General features: G+C 33.2%; 1 protein-coding gene across 3 annotated transcripts in view; it reads left to right on the forward strand.

The window, feature by feature from the left end:
- The window catches only part of LOC115212415 (protein FAM107B), a 218,975-nt gene that overhangs the window by 145,926 nt on the left and 53,084 nt on the right, over positions 1 to 19,965 (forward strand). The window contains exon 1 of one of the 3 annotated variants that reach the window (XM_029781324.2): positions 7,167 to 7,443. The exons of the other annotated variants lie outside the window; for them this stretch is intronic. Coding sequence (XP_029637184.1) covers positions 7,387 to 7,443 — 57 coding nt within the window. The 5' untranslated portion in view covers positions 7,167 to 7,386. Of the gene's footprint in view, positions 1 to 7,166; positions 7,444 to 19,965 lie in introns of those variants that run through there. 3 annotated transcript variants of the gene reach the window in all.

The raw sequence follows: 19,965 nt of genomic DNA on the forward strand, positions 1-19,965 counted from the left end.
TAAATAGGTTAAATTGTCTTTTGGCCAAATTTTACTTTGGCCTTATTTTGTAAATAAACAAGGTGTATTTTCATTACTCCTTTTAATTTGTTGTTGTTGTGTAACCCCAGGGCTCTCCTGGTTGAGCAGATTTATGATCATGACATTCCACTCATAACCATCCTGTCTTTTTAGGAGTATGTAGGACTGCATAGTCTAATATTGTATTTAAAACGGTATTGTGTGATTTAAAGAGGATTTTGGCTGTCATTTCTAGCAAGCCATATGATCACATTGAGATTTTGCTGTGGACTCATGAAGCATAAAATCATGAGCTTTGGTGTTCTTTTGAGGTTAAAACACCCCCACTTCACTAAAACCTGTATGCTAAACCTGGGAAAAACATCATGGAAAATAGCCAGTAAGGATTTAAGTTGCTGTTATTATTGCAGAGGCTTCTCCTTTAAATTGTCTGGTTGTGAAGAATGCTTTGATTATATCAAATTGTGAATAACAGTTTAATTGGTGGCTTTGAACATGTAAACAAGTTTATGTATTTTTATAATTTTGTTTTTCTTTTTTTTTTCCCCTCCAATGTCTAGCTTCAAGAAAACTAGTATTGGTTTTTCCTGCCCTAACCTTTCACTTGATGTGAAGGTCATCTTAATTATCTAGTTCAAAAACTAATCTTCTATTGATGCCATTTATGGTTATACATGTACACAATCATATTATAGCATATGCACACACGTACATATATATATATATATGCACTACAAACATACATGTGCAGAGAAGAACAATTTTAGAATGATTTTGGTCAGAAACCATATAACGAAAATAAATCCTTATTGTCAAGCCAGCTGGCATCTAATTCTAAGTCTGAAATCCTTATTATATCTTGAATCATAGTTTTGTTACTTTATTCTTTCATTTAGATTTTCTCTATTCTTTTGACGCTGCCTATCTATATGTCTCTGTATGAAAGTTAACCTTGTCATCAACCACTAAGTCCATAGGGTTGGTGCTGCACTGTAATTTCTTGAACTTTAAGCATGTAAGATGAATTCTCCTTGCATGTAGATTGACCCCTACTTTAACACAAGTTAAATTACATGTGAAAGTTTCTCTGCTAGTTTTCCCACAGAAAGGTGAATTGAAACTTATAGAATTAAATGTTCTATCCGGACATCATAAATACCTGATATAAATTTGAACTCGTAACCTATGAGCTAGCAATCTAATACTTTGATAGCCTTGTATTTACTTTGTATGTTTATGTCTACCTGTGTGGATGATAAATTTTAAATATTCATTATATATAATTAGTATCGCATGGAAATTTCTAGATTCATACTGATGGAATATTTATTTAGCTGTCTCTGCAAATATTGACATCATGGATTTATTTCAGAACATAGTGAAGGGGTGGGAATGTGGTTTCATGGATATGGTTATTTTAGTTGGAGGATATATATGTTCTGTGTAATCTATTGGTTGAAAGTCTGGAAGCTACATATTCTACCATTGACTAAATTCCTGGTGTTCACACATGTTCTGTCTGGAGTCTTCACATACTCGATGTGGCATTGCTAAGTTTAACAAAAAAAAAATAAATATGTGGGTGGCACTTATATTTTCAGCAGTGGCCTCTCTGACACACCAGAATACTTAAATGTGTATAGTGTCCAATGCACATTACCGTGAACATTTGTGGATCAGAAAGTTTGGTGCATTTGGTGTTTGTAAACTCATGTGAAAGTAGATGGGACTTAGTAATACTCCAAATAAACCAAGGTTATTATGAATAATATCATAAACATCAGTCTTAATTAAAAACACTTGAGTGAAGCTAGCATATGGTCTCAGTTGGCCCTGAGACAGTTGAATTTGTCTGTAAATCTGTCTAAATTCTCACCTGGTGTACATTAGATCAAATGATTGCAGTGATATCTTAACCAAACAGCACCTGCTAATACTGTTTCAAGTCAGTGTTTGATGAAACCGTTAGAAATATTTTATGAGCTCTTGAGTTTCATCACATTTAGTAAATGTCTAATCCAGCATTTTTCAACCGGAACCCTAGAGTTCTGCAAAAGGTTCCTAGGGATTCCACGAGAAAGAGTGAAATAAGCTAATGCTAAGTTCATGATCGTAATATTACTATACATGCATGACATAGTTTGGTTATTGTAATATAGACATCATCCTATCTTACCTATTATGTTATCAAAAAAATATAACCATTTGAGATATATTTAGTGATGTCTGTAATTTATGGACACCTATATATATATATATATATATATATATATATATTTACCGCATGAACTATGATGAAAAAATGAGAAAGATATAGTATATCATTTTTTTGGGGGGCAGCGGTTCCTTGAGACATGTAATTTATTTTAAGGGCTACACAAGAGTAAAAAGGTTGAAAAACACTGGTCTAATCCATGTAAGAAATCTCTTTAACAATTAATACCAAATTATTTCCATGATTTTTCAATCATATTTTCTTACATGTGATATAATCATATTCAACACTTCACATTTCAAGGTCATAAAGTATGATGAAAAGTAAATTATTTTAAAACAGTGATGTCAGCAGCTTAAATATATTTAAATATATTTTTACTACAAAGTTCAAAGATGACTGCTTTCATTTATGACTTCTACAGAGCTTTGTTTTTACCATTTCAGATCATTTTAAAATTTTGTTTCTTTAAGTGTATCTGACATCAGAATACTAATTTAATGTTCTTTAATGCATTTCATGTTAATGTATTTTGCATTTTCCTAAAAATATTAAAATATCATTATATAAATATAAACATTTTTTTCACAAACATACATATGTATATTTGCATGCCGGATAGCTGCATAGTTAAGAAGCTTACTTCCCAACCACTTGGTTTTGGGTTCAGTCCCATTACATGGTATTTAGGACAGGTCTCTACTTTTATAGCCCTTGGGCCAACCAAAGCTTTTCGAGTGGATTTGTAGTCAGTATCTGAAAGTAACCTGTTGCATGTGTGTTTGTGTGTGTTTCCTTGTTTTCACATCATGAAATAGTTATAAAATAGAGGTCACTGTCATACATGTCCCGCCTTGGGAAAAAGGAATATTGCTTGAAAACAGGTTGAGGTTGATAGCAGGAAGGATCTCCAGTCATAGAAAATCTGTCTGAGAAAATTCTGTTTGACTTATGCAAGCATGAAAAAATAGGTATTAAATTGGTGTGTGTGTGAATACATCATGCCCACTAACATCAGTATTACTCAACTGTGTAATTGTCTTTGGAAAGGAAGTTTTCATGATCTTGATTAAGAAAGCCTGAAAACATAATATTACCTGTAAGAATAACAGTGCCCAGGTGACAGTAAGGTAAACATCTTGTATCTGCAGTGACTAGTAGTGTGTGTGTTGTACATGATGGTGCAGCCTTGCACTGTCAACTATGAGTTAGAAGTGAAATAGTAATAATGTCAGGTATAGCACAGCTGCTGTACCATACTGCAATGCAGTATACTAGGATGCTCTATGTTGTACACCATCAAGAAACGCTTTGTTTAGCTTTCTAAAGAAATATTGACCTTTAGACAATCTTCAACAGAGAATTTGTGTTGCTGAACTATATAGATGATATCTGTCAATGTAATTTGGAAAAAGTACACACAACTTTTAATTGTTCCTTCATTTCCAATTTGTCTTTTTGGCAACCAAATCTAACAAAATATCTTCTGTATAATACATAAAAATGGTAGTTGTGCTGCGTACTCAAAGTAAACTCCATAATTTATAGTGTCTACAGTTTAAGTCAGAAAATGAGATTTTTTAGTTTCTCACAGTAAGAAGGTCTGGAACAGTGTTGGCAAACCTTTTTAGATCAGCATGTTGAAATTTTAATTTCTTTAACTCTTTCGTTACCAAATTTGTACTAAAATGCATTGCTTTTTTTTTTTTTAGTTAGGTTTGAAAATACTGTAAAATTTAGTACTATAAATTTGTTGTTATTAAGCTGGTTTTTGGAGCGTGAACTTTTGATAGGTTTTAATTTAATCACTTGAAAACAGAAAATTTATGTTATCAAACCAAGGGTGATTTCAGGTAGGTTTGTATGAAAAGGGTTAGTCCTACTGTTATGGGAGTGTCACACTTCTAGATTAGCTTTTTGATATAATTACAGGGAGTTTTTTTTTAACAATTCATCAGTGTGTCACCTATGACATGCATATCATTTGTTTGTTATCAATGTCCTAAGAAAAATTATAAAAGTTAACACAAAATATTTAGTTTGTCTGAAGGTATTAACTATTGGTACGTGGAGTATCGACTATTTTAGGATACTTTGATCTTTTATTAGGTCTGCCAATGTGTTTATCAGGCTAAGTAACCTTCAGTCCAGAGCATTTTTAATAGCCTTATTCCTTGTCTTTTCCTTCAAGTTCTGCAGGGAAATAAATATCTTTGAAAGGTCACTATTCATCATATGGCTAACATAACCATAAACTGAAGAACAATTTATATAAATAAGCTCCAGCATTATTTTTATTTATATATGTAATGCAATGAACTTGCCACTTGTGCTTTTTATTACTACAAGGTTATGTATTTGAATTGGGACGCAGCTACTTTATATTCAACTATCCTTAACTCTTCCTGCTATCAATCAATTATAGTTCACAACACTGTCTAATATATATACTATTCGAATCACTATGATAACTTATGTCATTCATTGACCTGCCCCCTCCTTTTATGGAATACTGCATCTTCAACTTGCTCCAAGACAAAAGCTGAGTTAGTCTACCCAATGTTACTTTATACATATTTGTCTGTCCTAGAATCCAAATAATTATTACTATGTCCTAGAATCGAAATAATCATTATTCTGTCCTCTACAGGTCACCTTCTAAATTATTGACTTTTATCCATTCAAACTAAAACCAAACCTAATCTCTTGTTATATGGTCCATTTCATTAAGCTGATGCAAAATAGTGCACTGTTATTTCACTTGTTTTGCACTTTTAATTCTTTTTTCTTATGTAAATCTTATGTGAGTAAATGTTACAATTTAATAATTTTCATGTGGGCCTGACTATTTGAATATATAGATTAAACATGTTTTTACATTATTAAAATTGGTTGGTCATTTAAGGTGATATGGCTAACATGTGGACCAGTTTATACTTCACCTGGGCATCTTGCCACCTATGTAGGAAGGCTATGAGACTTTGGCACCATCTATTTGATATTGATGATTCAATGCTGAGTTATTTGACGTCAGGCATTTTAATGTTTCTCTTGTTCTTTTTCTCTCTTTATGTATGTGAATATTTCTCAGTATGTATGAGAAGGAAACTGTTTATGTTCAAATAATAAATTGTAACCCCCTCTCTCCCTCCCCCCTATCTCCCCCCCCCATCTCTCTCCACCCCCACCCCCCTGCACATGTGTGTTTGTCTTCAGAACCAAAAAGTATTGTCACCAAAACAGTCTGAATGTCCAGTCAGCTGTACCAAAATATTGTATCCAAACAGCTGCACCCAACCATCCCATTCCAATCTAGGAGGGATTCTGGAAAGGCCATAACCACTGCTCTTTCTTCAACTAACTTACAAAAAGAAAATCTGAAAGTCTTTAAAATTCTTTGTATTAATTTCTGATTTGGAGGATATTTTCATGTCAGTTTTCATGATGCATGATGCATCACTTATAATTAAGCTTTTAGTTAAAAAAATCAATCAGTTACCTTTTATGGAGAAAAAAGTTGCCATTTAGTTTAAATATGCAGATGCTTAATCTAAGACAAAATGAGAAATAAATGTATCCAATCTTGTATTCTTTTGATTCTGCATTGCCTAGGCCACTTGTACTTCCATTCACGCATAATTTATTGTTACTACATTTGGTTGCTAAGTTTCTGTTGAAATACTCTACTTTTGTTTCAGTTAAGTCTGAAAATAATGAAGAATTTAGTGAAATAATTTTATTCTTATGCTGGTGTTTGGGGAACATAAATTAGCATGGAATTATGAACATAAATTAGCATGGAATTAAAAAAATTAATTTAGAACACTTTAAAACAAGAAGTTTGTATCAAAGCCAGGTGGTTTGTTGGATAATTATCAAAAGGATTGATATAAGAGATGCTATTTTATTTTGCCTTGCTAAATGCTTCAAATGAATCTTTTTTAATTCTTAAATTAAAACTAAACAGTTTTTTAAAAAAGTTTTTGGGATATTTCAGTAGAATATTTTGAAGTTTATTTCACTTAAAGAAATAAACACATGTTAGTGACCCAACTGGGCTAAAAAAAATTTTTTTTTTTCTTTGAGCTGACTGACTATAACAACCTGTAAGGTATACTATTTCTTTACTACCCACAAGGGGCTAAACACAGAGAGGACAAACAAGGACAGACAAATGGATTAAGTCGATTATATCGACCCCCAGTGCTTAACTGGTACTTATTTAATTGACCCCAAAAGGATGAAAGGCAAAGTCGACCGCTGCAGAATTTGAACTCAGAATGTAAAAACAGACGAAATACCGCTAAGCATTTCACCCGGCATGCTAACGCTTCTGCCAGCTCGCCTGTAAGGTATACTTAGAATACCTGTGAAACACATTATTAATCAAACTAAAATATTGTTTTCTACTCCAGGCACAAGGCCTGAAATTTTGGGGGAGAGGGCCAGTCAATTAGATCGACCCCAGTACGCAACTGGTACTTAATTTATCGACCCTGAAAGGATGAAAGGCAAAGTTGACCTCAGAGGAATTTGAATTCAGAATGTAAAGAAAGACGAAATACCACTAAGCATTTCGCCCAGCGTGCTAACATTTCTGCCTGCTCACTGCCTTTCAAACTAAAATATTATTAGCACACCTGTCTTATTCATTTTCATTTATCTTACATGTTCATATGATTTACTTCCTTAATAAGTAATGAAAATAAAAATCAAATAATTTTTTTTTCTGTTAAATCCTCTGATGACCAAGGGCTAGTTCAATAAATAACAACACCAGTACCACCACTACTACAACTACAACCACCACCACCTGGCTACTTTCAGATCTATTCACTATTGTTTGGTAGTTGGTTTACTTGTAAGGAAAGTTGTGCTTATAGTTTATAACAACGTATAATTGACATGTCAGCTGAAAGCAGACTGTTTTCTGTGCCCTGCTAGTTTTATATCTAAATTGTCAATCATAGCTGTTGGTTCAGTGGCTATGTATGCTCCACCTACTTATTCATCTCTGCCAGCCACCCCATTCATGTTTAGTTGTATCCTTCCTACCTACTACTATATTATTAGACAGTCACCTCACTCACTATCACACACAGTAGCCACACTCCAGGAGCCAACTTTTGGTTAAACTTTTTCTTACAAAAATGTCTACAGAAAACAAACCAGTTATGCGATGTATCTCTCATGATGAATTCAAAATGGTAACATTTCTACTTTGTTTACTTTATTTTTTACTTATCTTCTTTTCATATGTCAGTAAACTCTGCTTCACATGTGGTATAGGTAAACACAGGACATTGCTTAAAAGGTGATAAGATAGTCAGGAAATCTTAATTTTTATCTTTGTTTACCTGTCTCTTTTGTTGTTGATTTCCTTCTATGAATGACTTTTTCTTTTAGATGCATTGTGTGAGTGTGTTTGTGTATGTGTGTACAAACATCATATTCTTATCAAAAGTTTCCTTATCATAAAAAATATTATTCATATAAATACAAATTTATGAATGTATTTATTTGCGTTTAAATTTAAGTATATATTGCATGTGTATGGTGTGTACACATGCATACATGTACATGTGTTGGAGCGGTTCTAGGGATTAACTACAGTTTCCTAATATCCTTATTCTTCTCTCAATCGCACACACACACACACACACACACACTCTTACTCGCACCACCTGGAATATGTCCAAAATCTGCTGCTGACCATTTGAATGTTCATCTCCGACCAGGCAGTTACCTACAGATTCCTACCTTTTTCTTTTTTTTAATTTCCATATGTATGTCACTTATATATTTACATCTCAATTAATATATACCCATGCCAACATGGAACGTGAACATTAAATAATCGTGATGATATTTAAAGTTCATACGTAACATTCAGTATCTTATTTACTTATCATAGTTCTGTTTGTAAGAATTTCTGTTACAGTTGATAGTAATGAAGTAAATGTTTACATTTTTTTGCAAGAAAGCTTGTCAATCAATAGCTATTACTGACAAATCTGTGCACATGCCAAACCATGTTTTCTCACGTGTCTTGACAAGATACTAACTTGTTACTGATCATCAAAATGTGTTTGATGGTATTAATGATAATCATGATGTTGGTGGTTGCGACGGTGGAGATTTAATCTATATATTTTATGTGTCTATTGTAGGATTAAGGTTTTTCACTTAATTGGCACTGAATTTTTACTTCTTACTAATGCAGCAAATATTTATTATATTGTTTTATTTTATTTATGCTATAATCTAAGTATCATCTCTATATTTTCCTCTGTTTTTAATGAGCTTATGTGAGAAGTTATCAGCGTTTGCTTGCACGTGTGAATCTGATTTTGATCTGCAATACATACATTTTTGTTTAGCCTGCACAATATACTGTAAGTCAGTTGTGTGTATACAGATTTTAAATGTTTGAGTCCCTTAAGATGATCATTTCTGACACTACTTATTTAGGGTTTGTACCCCCTCCTTCATATGTCAGGGTTTGAACTCACCATTGCTAACTAATGAAACACTCATTGATTAATTGTTGAGGAGTGTTTCTTCTGATGGAATGAGACAAATGGGTGTGGATGTTCAGATATTGATGATTTGGCACAGCTAAATGACCATTCAATCTGTTTTAGAGCTGAAGGCAAACACACACACATGCACACACACACGTGTACATAGAAAAACAGAAAGAGAGAGAAAGATAGAAAATGAAAGAAACCTTAAAATGTCTGATGTCAACTAAGTCAGTATTAAATCAGTGATTCCAAATAGTGCCAAAATGTCTCAAAACCCTTCCACTGAAGGCTGTAAGCTATACCATCCATTGTACCTATTTTCATCTGGATACATTGGACCTGCAATTAAAATCTTTTGGCCTTGGACAAAGTTCAGCACCAATGATAGGAATACAATAAACTCTGGATCCATCAACCACTATTTAATTGCCTTCACCATTAGATAATACTCTGAGTTTAGTTAGAATAACTTTACTAACAGAAATCTTTTAAAGACTGTTCACCTCATCATTACTCTCTTTTCGTAAAACACATTTTAAGCAGTTTAGTTTGTGTTTATCATCAAATATCATGTGTATATAGATGTACTGCAATGAAAACCTGGAGATATTGCATGAAATAACGGTTTATTAGTTCAATTTTAGCTGAGGATACACACACACATGTTGAACATATGACAATTGAAGTCTAAACCATGTTTAAAAAGTAATTACAGAAAAGATGAAGCTATTTAGTCCCAAAAATGTTTAATTAGTCATCATAAAAATTAATCACTAATATCTTTCCAGTATAAAGTATTAATGGACTACAGTTTGTTGTTATAGTTATTTCATATTATATTTTATATATATATATATATATATAAATAAAATCTTGATTCAGTCATTAGGCTGTGACTGTACTGGGGCACTGCCTTGGAAACTTTGAAGGAATCAGTCCCAGTACTTTGTTTTCTAAGCCTGATACTTATTCTATTTGTCTCTTTTGCCAAACTGCTAAGTTATGAGGACGTAAACACATCAGCACCAGTTGTCAAGCAGTGATCTCTCTCTCACACACACACACACACATATATATATATATATATATATATATATATATATATATATATATATATATATATATGACACGCTTCTTCTTTCAGTTTCTGCCTACCAGATCCATTCACAAGGCTTTGGTCAACCTGAAGCTATAGCATAAGACACTTGCTGAAGGTACCATGCAGTGGGACTGAACCTAGAACCATGTGGTAGGGAAGTAAACTTCTTACCACGCAATCACACCTGTGCCTATATATAATTTTGTCACTTGTCTTTGTTTCATGAAACTGTCTTTAACAAAACAAGATATTGGGTGGGCTTTTAGTTGGTTTGAAATTTACAAATTTTACAGAGAAAAATGCAAGAAATGCTTTGATATTACTGTTGTAAATTCTTGAATAAGGACTCGCTTATAGAACTGATATATGCTGGTGAGGTGATCTCTAAGAATGGATGTCTTGAGCTGCTCACAAATATTTGCTGTAGCAGTCCAATGAGTATTGATTGTAATTGGATGATTATGTTGGTGATAAACACGAGCAGGTATTCCAGAATTACATATTTAGGCCCAACAGTCTATATAAATTCCTTTCCCACATCATCCATGCTGCAATGTATGGATGCTCTTTGTTATGCTAACTTCTGAAATAAATTAAGAATACAGATTTTATGATAACAATTAAATCAAACTTAGATGGTATACTGTCAAATGGTAACTTGGGTTTTGGCCATCGTTGGCCCAGATTATGTCTAACTAAATAGCTCACTTGGACATTATAGCCTACATAAGTAGGAAGTTGCTGTTTGTATCTGGGTGTTGTATTTGGATATCAGTGGTTTGTCTGGTATTTCTTAGAGGAATTTTTCTAGGTATTATTTGAATATTATGGAGCCTTTTTCTTGTTTGATTTCTTTTGGAATAATTTTGAACAAGATAGGACCAGTTGGGGTAAAAGATAAACATCATGTTTCTATGTGATGTGAGCTTGATTTTTGTAAAGGGTATATGGCATGGCAACCAAGCCTTTGGTGACATGTGAACTTGATGTCATTTGGACAATGTTGATGGAGTATTTTCCACATAGTACAAATGATGTCGCCCTCAGGCCAGTGTTAGAGAGAGTGGAGTTTGAGCTTTTTGAGGCAGTCTCATCATTCAAGGCCTATCATTTCATTTATTAATAATAATCTAGATATTCATTATAGAATTAACTTTACTGCTTTGTTTTTCTTTTATTCATTATCACCATTGTCTGTTTTCTTTGCTACCATAGTTTTACACACACACACACGCATACACACATATATATAAATGTTTAAATTTTTCTGATTTTCTTTTAATTTTGGTTTACTTTATGAACTGATATATATCACCACCATTACCTTGAGATACTGGTGATTGGGGCAGTCATATTACAAGTACACTCTGAACAATGTGTCATTAAAGTGACTTGTCTTTTTAAACAAGATAGTTGTTTACATGTTATGTAACCTTAATAATACTGTCAATCTAACTTTTATTTGCTTCAGTCATTGGACTGCAGCCATGCTGGAATACTGCCTTAAAGAGTTTATTTGATGAAATTGATCCCAACACTTATTTTTAAGTTTGGCTCTTATTCTTTCAGTCTTTTTTGTCAATCTGCTAAGTTACAGGGACATATACCAACACAAGATATCAAACAGTGATAGATGCAAACATACACACACACACACATGCATATGTGACAAGCTTCCATATAGTTTCCGTTTACCAAATTCACTTACAAAGAAATGGTTGTCCTAGTACTATAGTAAAAGACACTTGCTCAAGGTGCCATGCACTGAGACTGAAACCAAAACCACATGGTTACAAAGCAAGCTTCTTAACCACACAGTCGAAAAATATCTACTTAAGTTACTCTTCATTACTACTAACTGTCTTCAGTGGTTTATTATTAAGCTGAAGTAGTCCCTGTATGTTTAAATAAATCCTCATCATATGCTGGCATTGGTTGGACAGTTTGACAGGAGCTGACCAGCTGAAGAGTTGCTCCGGTTTCATGTCTACAGCTGGATGCCTTTCCTAATGCCAACCACTTTACAGAGTGTATTGGGTGCTTTTACACAGCACTAGCACCAGTGTGTTTACATGACACCGGTATGGGTGCTTTGTATGTAACATCAGCACCTATGAGCCCACAAGATTAAGAATCCTCATCTAGAGAGGGACACAGGAGACATGCTTGTATGCAAGGACAACCATACTTTTACTTAGCTTAACATGTCTTTTCAAGCACAGCAAACCACCAGAAGTCTCGGTCCCTTGTCATCCTCTCTTGAGTCCCAACATCTATAGATCTTTTATCACCTCTTTGACTCATGTCTTAGAAAATTGATACCATAATATAGCGATAATCTAGCAAGAGTTTTTCTACTATTAGAGATATCAAAATTAAAATATAGTTAGTTAAATAAACATAACTTCAGCATCATCTCTACTTCAACATCCATTTCACCATGCTGCTGTTTGTTAAATGTATCTGCATTATGGTAATTAGACTTCTTGATCAGTATCATTCTCAGACCAAGCAACTACTTCTATTCATACGCTCAACAACTGTTATAAAAATGTAAAAGCAAAACAAAGGCAAAAAAAAAAAGATAGTAGCATCAGACTAATTAAAATTTTTTACTAATTAAGAATGTTAATTACATTCACATCACTGATAAGTGACTTGCATAAAGTACATTCTGTTCTAAAAATAATTCCTTTAATCATAAGCATTGTGCCAGCATGGCCACAGTCCTTGGGCTGATCTAGATGAAGAGTAATGTAAATGTAGAAAAATTCTCTCTGTATAGTCTATGAATATTTGTACTCTTTTATTATGGTCGTTCTAATTTTTCAAATAGACGCAGAATTGGTAGGACACTGAATAAGATACACTATAGTATTTAGTTATACCCCCTTATATTCTGCATTCAAATCCTGAGCAATCTAACTTGACTTTTCGTTACTCCAGTATTTATAAAATAGGTATTTGGGTCTTTATAATCAACTATGCCCAGCAGGAACACAGTAAAATTATTGAAACTTCTAAAAACAATACAATTCCATATTACTGAGTTGAGGAATTACGTAAAACTGTTTATACTAGTCAAACTGGTGTCCTCATTTTGATTGTTACTTTCATTACATTTCAGTTGTTCTATCAGAATTTCAAACCTAATCCATTATTTGATCTACCGGGGTGCACTGTTCTCATTGTGTTCTCTGCAGTTCGTGACATTTTTTTTTCTTGGTGCTTCAGTTGCATTATGTGAATTGCCTTTGTGCTTTGCCTAGGATCAAATTCAGAACCTCTTGGTGCAAAAAAATAAAAAATTCACAAAATGCAGACAACAGAATGAGAACTATGTACTCCTGTAAATCAAATAAGCAGTTAGGTTTGAAATTCTGATACAACAACTGAGTTCAACACAAGACTCTTGAAGAAGGCTGGAGCATACAACAGCCAAAACATAGTGAAAGTAACAATCAAAATGAGGTCACCAGTTCAACTAATACTAAAAGGAAACGAATACATTTAAATTAGCAAGCTAGATTTTTCTCTAAAGGGATTTGTCTGGATACATATGAGTATTTGAAATTGATAGAAACTACCCCATAGAACAGTTCAGTTAGCTTATTTAGATGTACCTGTTTAACTTTCCAGGATTTTTCTAGACAATTACAGTGGCATTTCACTACCTCTAATTTTAGTTGTACAGGAGGTTATATAATCATTATACTGCAATTTGATAGTTATTGTACCATAAAAACACTGAAATTGTCAGTGGCTAAATATAGGGGTAAATATATATTCATATGAAGAGAAAGAGAGAAATGAATACAATTCTATACATATTTATATGTGATTAAGCAAGCCATAGGATCTTTTCAAAAATGTTTCTTTTCTCTTCATAAAAAATTCTTTTTATCTCTATATATTTTGTGTATTTAGATTGTTAGCAATAGTCATCCATTTTTATCTGCTCTATGACTTGGTTAGTATATATTATACATTATTTATACTTACAAGTTTGTTTTGTTTTTCTAAACCTTTCAACACGATCCTCTGATTCACCTTTTACACACTATCCATAGATTTAGAAAATAGTTTCTGCCCTCTGATTAAATATATGCTTTATTAAATATTAGCATTTTGAGAGGTTTTGCAGGTATGTTATTTCTATGTATGTCTTAGGTCATGAACATTTTAATATAATCTTTTCAAATATCTTGTGCTGAAGTTTAATTTACTATTGAAAAAAATAGAAAAAGTGTGATCTAACAAGAATGATTCATGGTTTCTCACTGATCTTAGTTTTGGAAAGTTGACTAAAATTAACGTTTAGTGGTATGGATGTTTTGGTGTATGAAATTTTGCATTAATCTCTCACTCTTTCATGCTTGATAAACACTCCATTTCTGTATACAGCTGATTAATTTAATATGGAAATCAATAAGGAAATCAGTTGTGAAGAAATCAATATTCTGGTATTTTAAACATCACCTTAAATAATATCGCATTCCTGTCTATTTTAAATTTTATACCATTACTATAAATAACAACTTATTTCTTTCTGCTTAAAAAAAGGGAAGCTGACTGACATGAACTTTCCCCATCCTTTTCCATTTTTCTTGAGTCCTAGTCGCATAAGGCTGCTTTCCCAGTTTCCATGGCATATAAGTGACCAAGTTCACAACAATCCCCCTGAATAGAATGCTGGTCTGTTGCAGGATTCAAAGCCAGTAATTTTGAGGATAGTAGACATCATCATCATTGTTTAACGTCCGCTTTCCATGCTAGCATGGGTTGGACGGTTCGACCAGGGTCTGGGAAGCCAGGAGGCTGCACCAGGCGCAGTCTGATCTGGCAGTGTTTCTACAGTTGGATGTCCTTCCTAACGCCAACCACTCCGTGAGTGTAGTGGGTGCTTTTTATGTGCCACCAGCACAGATGCCAGGCGAGGCTGGCAACGGCCACGATCAGTTGGTGCTTTTTACATGCCACCGGCACAGAGGCCAGTCAAGGCGGCGCTGGCAACGGCCACGTTCGGATGGTACAAGTCATTAGTAGACAAGTCATTTATATTGCCCCCACCCCTTCCACTGTACTTGACTGGTATTTAATTATATTGACTCTTGAAGCAATGAAAGGCAAAATCAACCTCAGCAGGATTTGAACTCAGGGCATAAAGAGCTTGAAGAAATGCCACTAAGCATTTTCTCTGATGTGTTAACGATTTTGCCAGCTCATTGCCTTTACGAAACCCCTAGAGGTAGTAAAATAACTGGGTAAAATGATGAATTTTAAAAAAATTAAAATTTTTCCTGAAATACACTGCCTTTGTTTCAGTGGTTAAGAAGTTTGCTTTGCAACTGCATGTTTATGTTTGCCACCCACTCTGCTTGACAACCAGTGTTGGTTTGTCTACATCACCTATGACATAGCATTTCATTGAGTGACTGATAGAATAAGTACTAGACTTGAAAATAAATACTGAATTCAACTTGTTCAAATAAAACCTTCCAAGTAGTACCTCAACATGGTGGCAGGTTCTGTAGGTTGTAAGATAAAGGTAATTGAACTGGCTAAAATTAATTTTAGTGTGGGATTTTTATGTGTGTATGTGGTAAGATCATTAAACTGACTGGCTTGATTTACAGTTTGAGCTCAGTTTCCTAATGAACAGTGAGTAGTTTGATGAGAATTTATGTTTTACTCCATAGTAAGGAGTAAAACATTGAGAATTTCATAAGTAGAACAGATCTCTTGTAAATATTGATAAAGAGTTTATAAAACTAAAATCTTTGATTTGTTATTAGTAGCTCCTAGCAAATTGTTGATAGACATTGGTAATGGAAAATCAAAACGATTTGCTGGTTAAGTCTTGAATCCAAAGGTATTAAAGTTTTACTTAATCACAGCTCTTTAAATGATATCACACGGATAGATTGATTTTTGAGCTCTGTTACTATACTTTTCAGTATGTTTAGAACCATTTAAATGGTGGAAAAAGACAAAAATGTTTTTCATTGCTGCAGAGAGAATATTAACCTTTTTGTTACCATTATTTCTGTTGAAATGATCTGCCTTTGTTCCACCAAATTCTGCAAATAATGAAGAATTAAGTATAATTTTGTGGTTATTAACCTGGTGTTTAGGCTGTAAATTACCATGAAATTTTAATGAAAGTGTTAATTTAGACCACCTTAAAACAATTCTATATTTAAGAGATGAGGAATTATGTACATTATTTACATTTGACGGATATTTGTCCTCATCTTGCTTTTTGTTAACACAATGTTTTGGCTGATATACCCTCTAGCCTTCATCAGGTGTCTTGGGGAAATTTCGAACTTGGGTTCTCATTCCTAAGGTGTTTTTTTTTTTAATGTTATTATTATTCAGGTCACTGCCTGGAATCGAACTCGGAATCTTGGGGTTGGTAGCTCATGCTCTTAATAATAATAACATCAAAAAAATACCTTAGGAATGAGAACCCAAGTTTGAAATTTCCTCAAGATACCTGATGAAGGCTGGAGGGTATCAGCCGAAACGTTGTGTTAACAAAAAGCAAGATGAGGACAAATATCGCCAAATGTAAATAATGCTCCTTAAAACAAGTTTGTATCATAGAATCAGGGACGATCTCAGGTATTTTGGTATTAAAAGGCTTAGATTTTATAACCCCCACTCCCAATCATCATCATTATTTTTAGTGTCCACAAACCATGCTCACGTGGGTCAGACAGAATTTATTGAGACAGATATTCTATGGCTGGATGATTATCCTGTTATCACCCCCTCACCTATTTCCTAGTTGAAAAATATTTCCCCATGGACTGATATCTTTTCACACAAGATTGGAAATGAACACTGATTGTATGACAGTGAACTTGTCTACATCTATCATGATGCAAAGTCAAGAAGACACTAGCACGTGCGCATGTACACACATATGCATGCATGATGAGCTTCTTCCAGTTTCTGGCTACCAAATCCACTCACAAAGCCTTGGTCTGTCCAGGGCTATAGTAGAAAACACTTGTTTGAGGTGCCATGCAGTGGAATTGAACCCAGCATTGTGATTGGGAAACAAGCTTCTCAACTATGCAATCAAGCTTGCATCTATTATGTATATCATATTTATTTATAATGATGTATTGACTTATGTGTGCTTCTTTATTATAACAAGCAAATAGATAGCAATATAGTTCTGAGATATTATTAAAGTATCTTCTGTTGACATAATTAAAATCAGAAAAAAACTGTCTAAATACGCCAAAAAAAACTAAACACAACTAAAGAAAAAAGCCAACAATTTGATATAGTATGAATGATTTTATAAAATTTCTTAAAAAATTAATTTGTTATATTATTGGGCAAAGGTATGTCCACTCATCTGTTCTACTCCTCACTTGACTATCAGATATCGAAGTTCAGTTTAAGTATAGCTTGTAATTAATGCTAAAATATCATTTGCAGGCCTTTTTTCTCTTATATCATTTCTTGAAATGATTTGACAGTATCATGTACTCAAAATCTTCAGTTTATAATTTTTATTTTATTTCATTATAATAGAAGAATAAAGAAATTATTTTGTGTCTTAATTTGATGGCAAAATGCTATAAAAACAGTGAACATTTAATGTCTCCCATCTTAGATAACATTCAGTGTAAAATAGCAAGTCTGCTTTTGTCACTACTTAAAGCTTCCTCACTATATGTGCCATCCTGCTGTGTAATAACAGCTGTATTCATACATTTATTTGTTTATTGATGGGAGAAGAAAAACAGTTAATCTTGTTAATCTGACACTTGTAATATACATCTGTGTATATTTATTGTTGTAATTTTTTTACATGTTATCTCAGTTACATATTGCTTTGATCTTTCTTATTCATAACAGAAGTGTGGTCTTTAATTTGTTTCACTTTTGTTTGCTATACACCCCAACATAGGTTTCATTTTCTTTGTGGTAGAGTAGGAACATTATCATAACAATCTCTTGTTCAATTTGAGACAACTGTACAACTTACTGGTGTCCAGTTTGAAGTGACAATGACATAAATTATACTTCCTAGATAGCTATTGTAACATGACAGGAGAGATTAATCTTTCTTATGTGTCAAAGATTGAAGTTGTCTTTTTAGTAAAGTTGTAAAAGTTTTACATTTAATTATTTTAGCTAGAATAATGTAAAAATTAAACAGTAAAAACTAGATGTTTTGAACTTTAACCTCTTTTGTTACCAGTCTTTCTCTTAAAATACTCTGGCTTTATTTTAACGCATTTTAAAAATGATGAAATAACTTTACAATTATTAAAATAGTGTTTGAAACATAAATGAACATGAAATTTTAGTGGAAATTATAATTTAGATCACTTTTAACAGAAAGTTTGTATCATAGAAACAAGAGTGGTCTCAGCTTGATACCAAAAGAGTTAAAACATTGTATGTGTGAAAGATTGTCTCAAAATTGTGTACTTTCCTATTAGAACTGATTTTGGTTTCTCAAGAACAGAACCCGTTAAGTGGTTTGCATTTTAGATGTGGAATTTCAGAAATCTATATATAAATATATATAAAACAAAGGATTGTGTGTGTAGTATGTATGCATTTCTACAGTTTTCAACCAATTTTTACCAAACTTTACACATACATTACTTATGTGCCAAGGATGGTCATAGACCATAACATTTTGCCCAGAGTTCCCATGTAATGCAAAAAACCAACTGGGTTTTACGCATGGGTTTTTCTGTGAAAAATGCAGTTTTCAACTGATACTCTCCCTCCAACTCCTGCAGTTTTCAAGCAATTCCCTCCTTCTTCTCTCTCTTTATTTATCTCTTCTCTTTCTCACTTCTGCAGTACTTCTCTTTAAAGCCTATGTTTGTTTTCATTCACTCACTCTCTCTTTCTCTCTCTCTCATGCATAAATATCTTTGCCTTCACACTATTTGTACATTTTCCCTACAACATCACTTATTTAAAATTTTTTGCCCTCTATTTAAATATACTATTTACATTTCTCCCTTTATCGAAAACCGTTGTGATACAACCAATAAACCTTCATTACTAACCAATGAGAATTCAACCACACCACTTCATGTGTTAAAGATAAAGATATCCTAAAGTGGCTCAAGTTTTTTCACTCCACCTATTTTTCTACAGCTTTATATGCTGAAATGGGGTTTGTAATTTTGTCTACAATTGATTTCCTTGTGCGTTATAATATTGTTTCACTTTTAATTCTAATGTGATAAGACTATAATATTGTTTCACTTTATGTGTGTATTTGCATGTTCAATACATACATGATAGTAAAGGACATTTTATACTACGACGACATAACATATATGAGTGTGTATGTGTCTCTGAGTGTATGAGTGTGTATGTCTCTCTGACTGGGTGTGTTTCTGCATTAGGTACGTTATTAAACGCACACACATCTACACATACATATACACATGATGACTGACGTATGAATGTATGTATGTGTCTCTCTTACTACATGTGTATTACTGTATGTGAGAGTATATGCGTGCGTATCATCGCATATATGTGTTTGTGTGTGTATTTGCACACCCATTATGTACATTATTAAACACACGCATACATCCACACATACATATACATTTCTGACGAGAATGGCTGGAGGTGAAACTCTTGACAAAAAACAATTACATGGAAGGTCCAAGTTATATAAAAATACACATCTACCATTCAATTAACAATTAATAATTATCACAGCAGTTGCAAGGTGTTTACAATTTGCTTATATTTGGTTAATTTACACTGCATACAAAAATATAAACATGCTACATACAACTGCTTACAAAAATAGAGATTAATGTATATTTTTTTTTATCCTCAATGTTTTCTTTAAAATATTGAAAAAATAGGCCACCAAAGAAAAAACATAATATCTCCAGAAACACCTATAAAGCAATGAGGAATGCAGAAAACTGAAGGTGATAGTCTTAAGACATAAGGGACATGAGACTTTCTCAACATCAGCGATGGCATGTTGCAGCATGTCAGATGGAGTCTCAATGCAGAATGGACATGACACTTTCCAAAGATCAAAGATTTTCTCAACATCAGCAAAAGCTTGCTGCAGCACATCT

Source organism: Octopus sinensis, linkage group LG5, assembly GCF_006345805.1.
Source record: "Octopus sinensis linkage group LG5, ASM634580v1, whole genome shotgun sequence".
Lineage (NCBI taxonomy): Eukaryota > Metazoa > Mollusca > Cephalopoda > Octopoda > Octopodidae > Octopus > Octopus sinensis.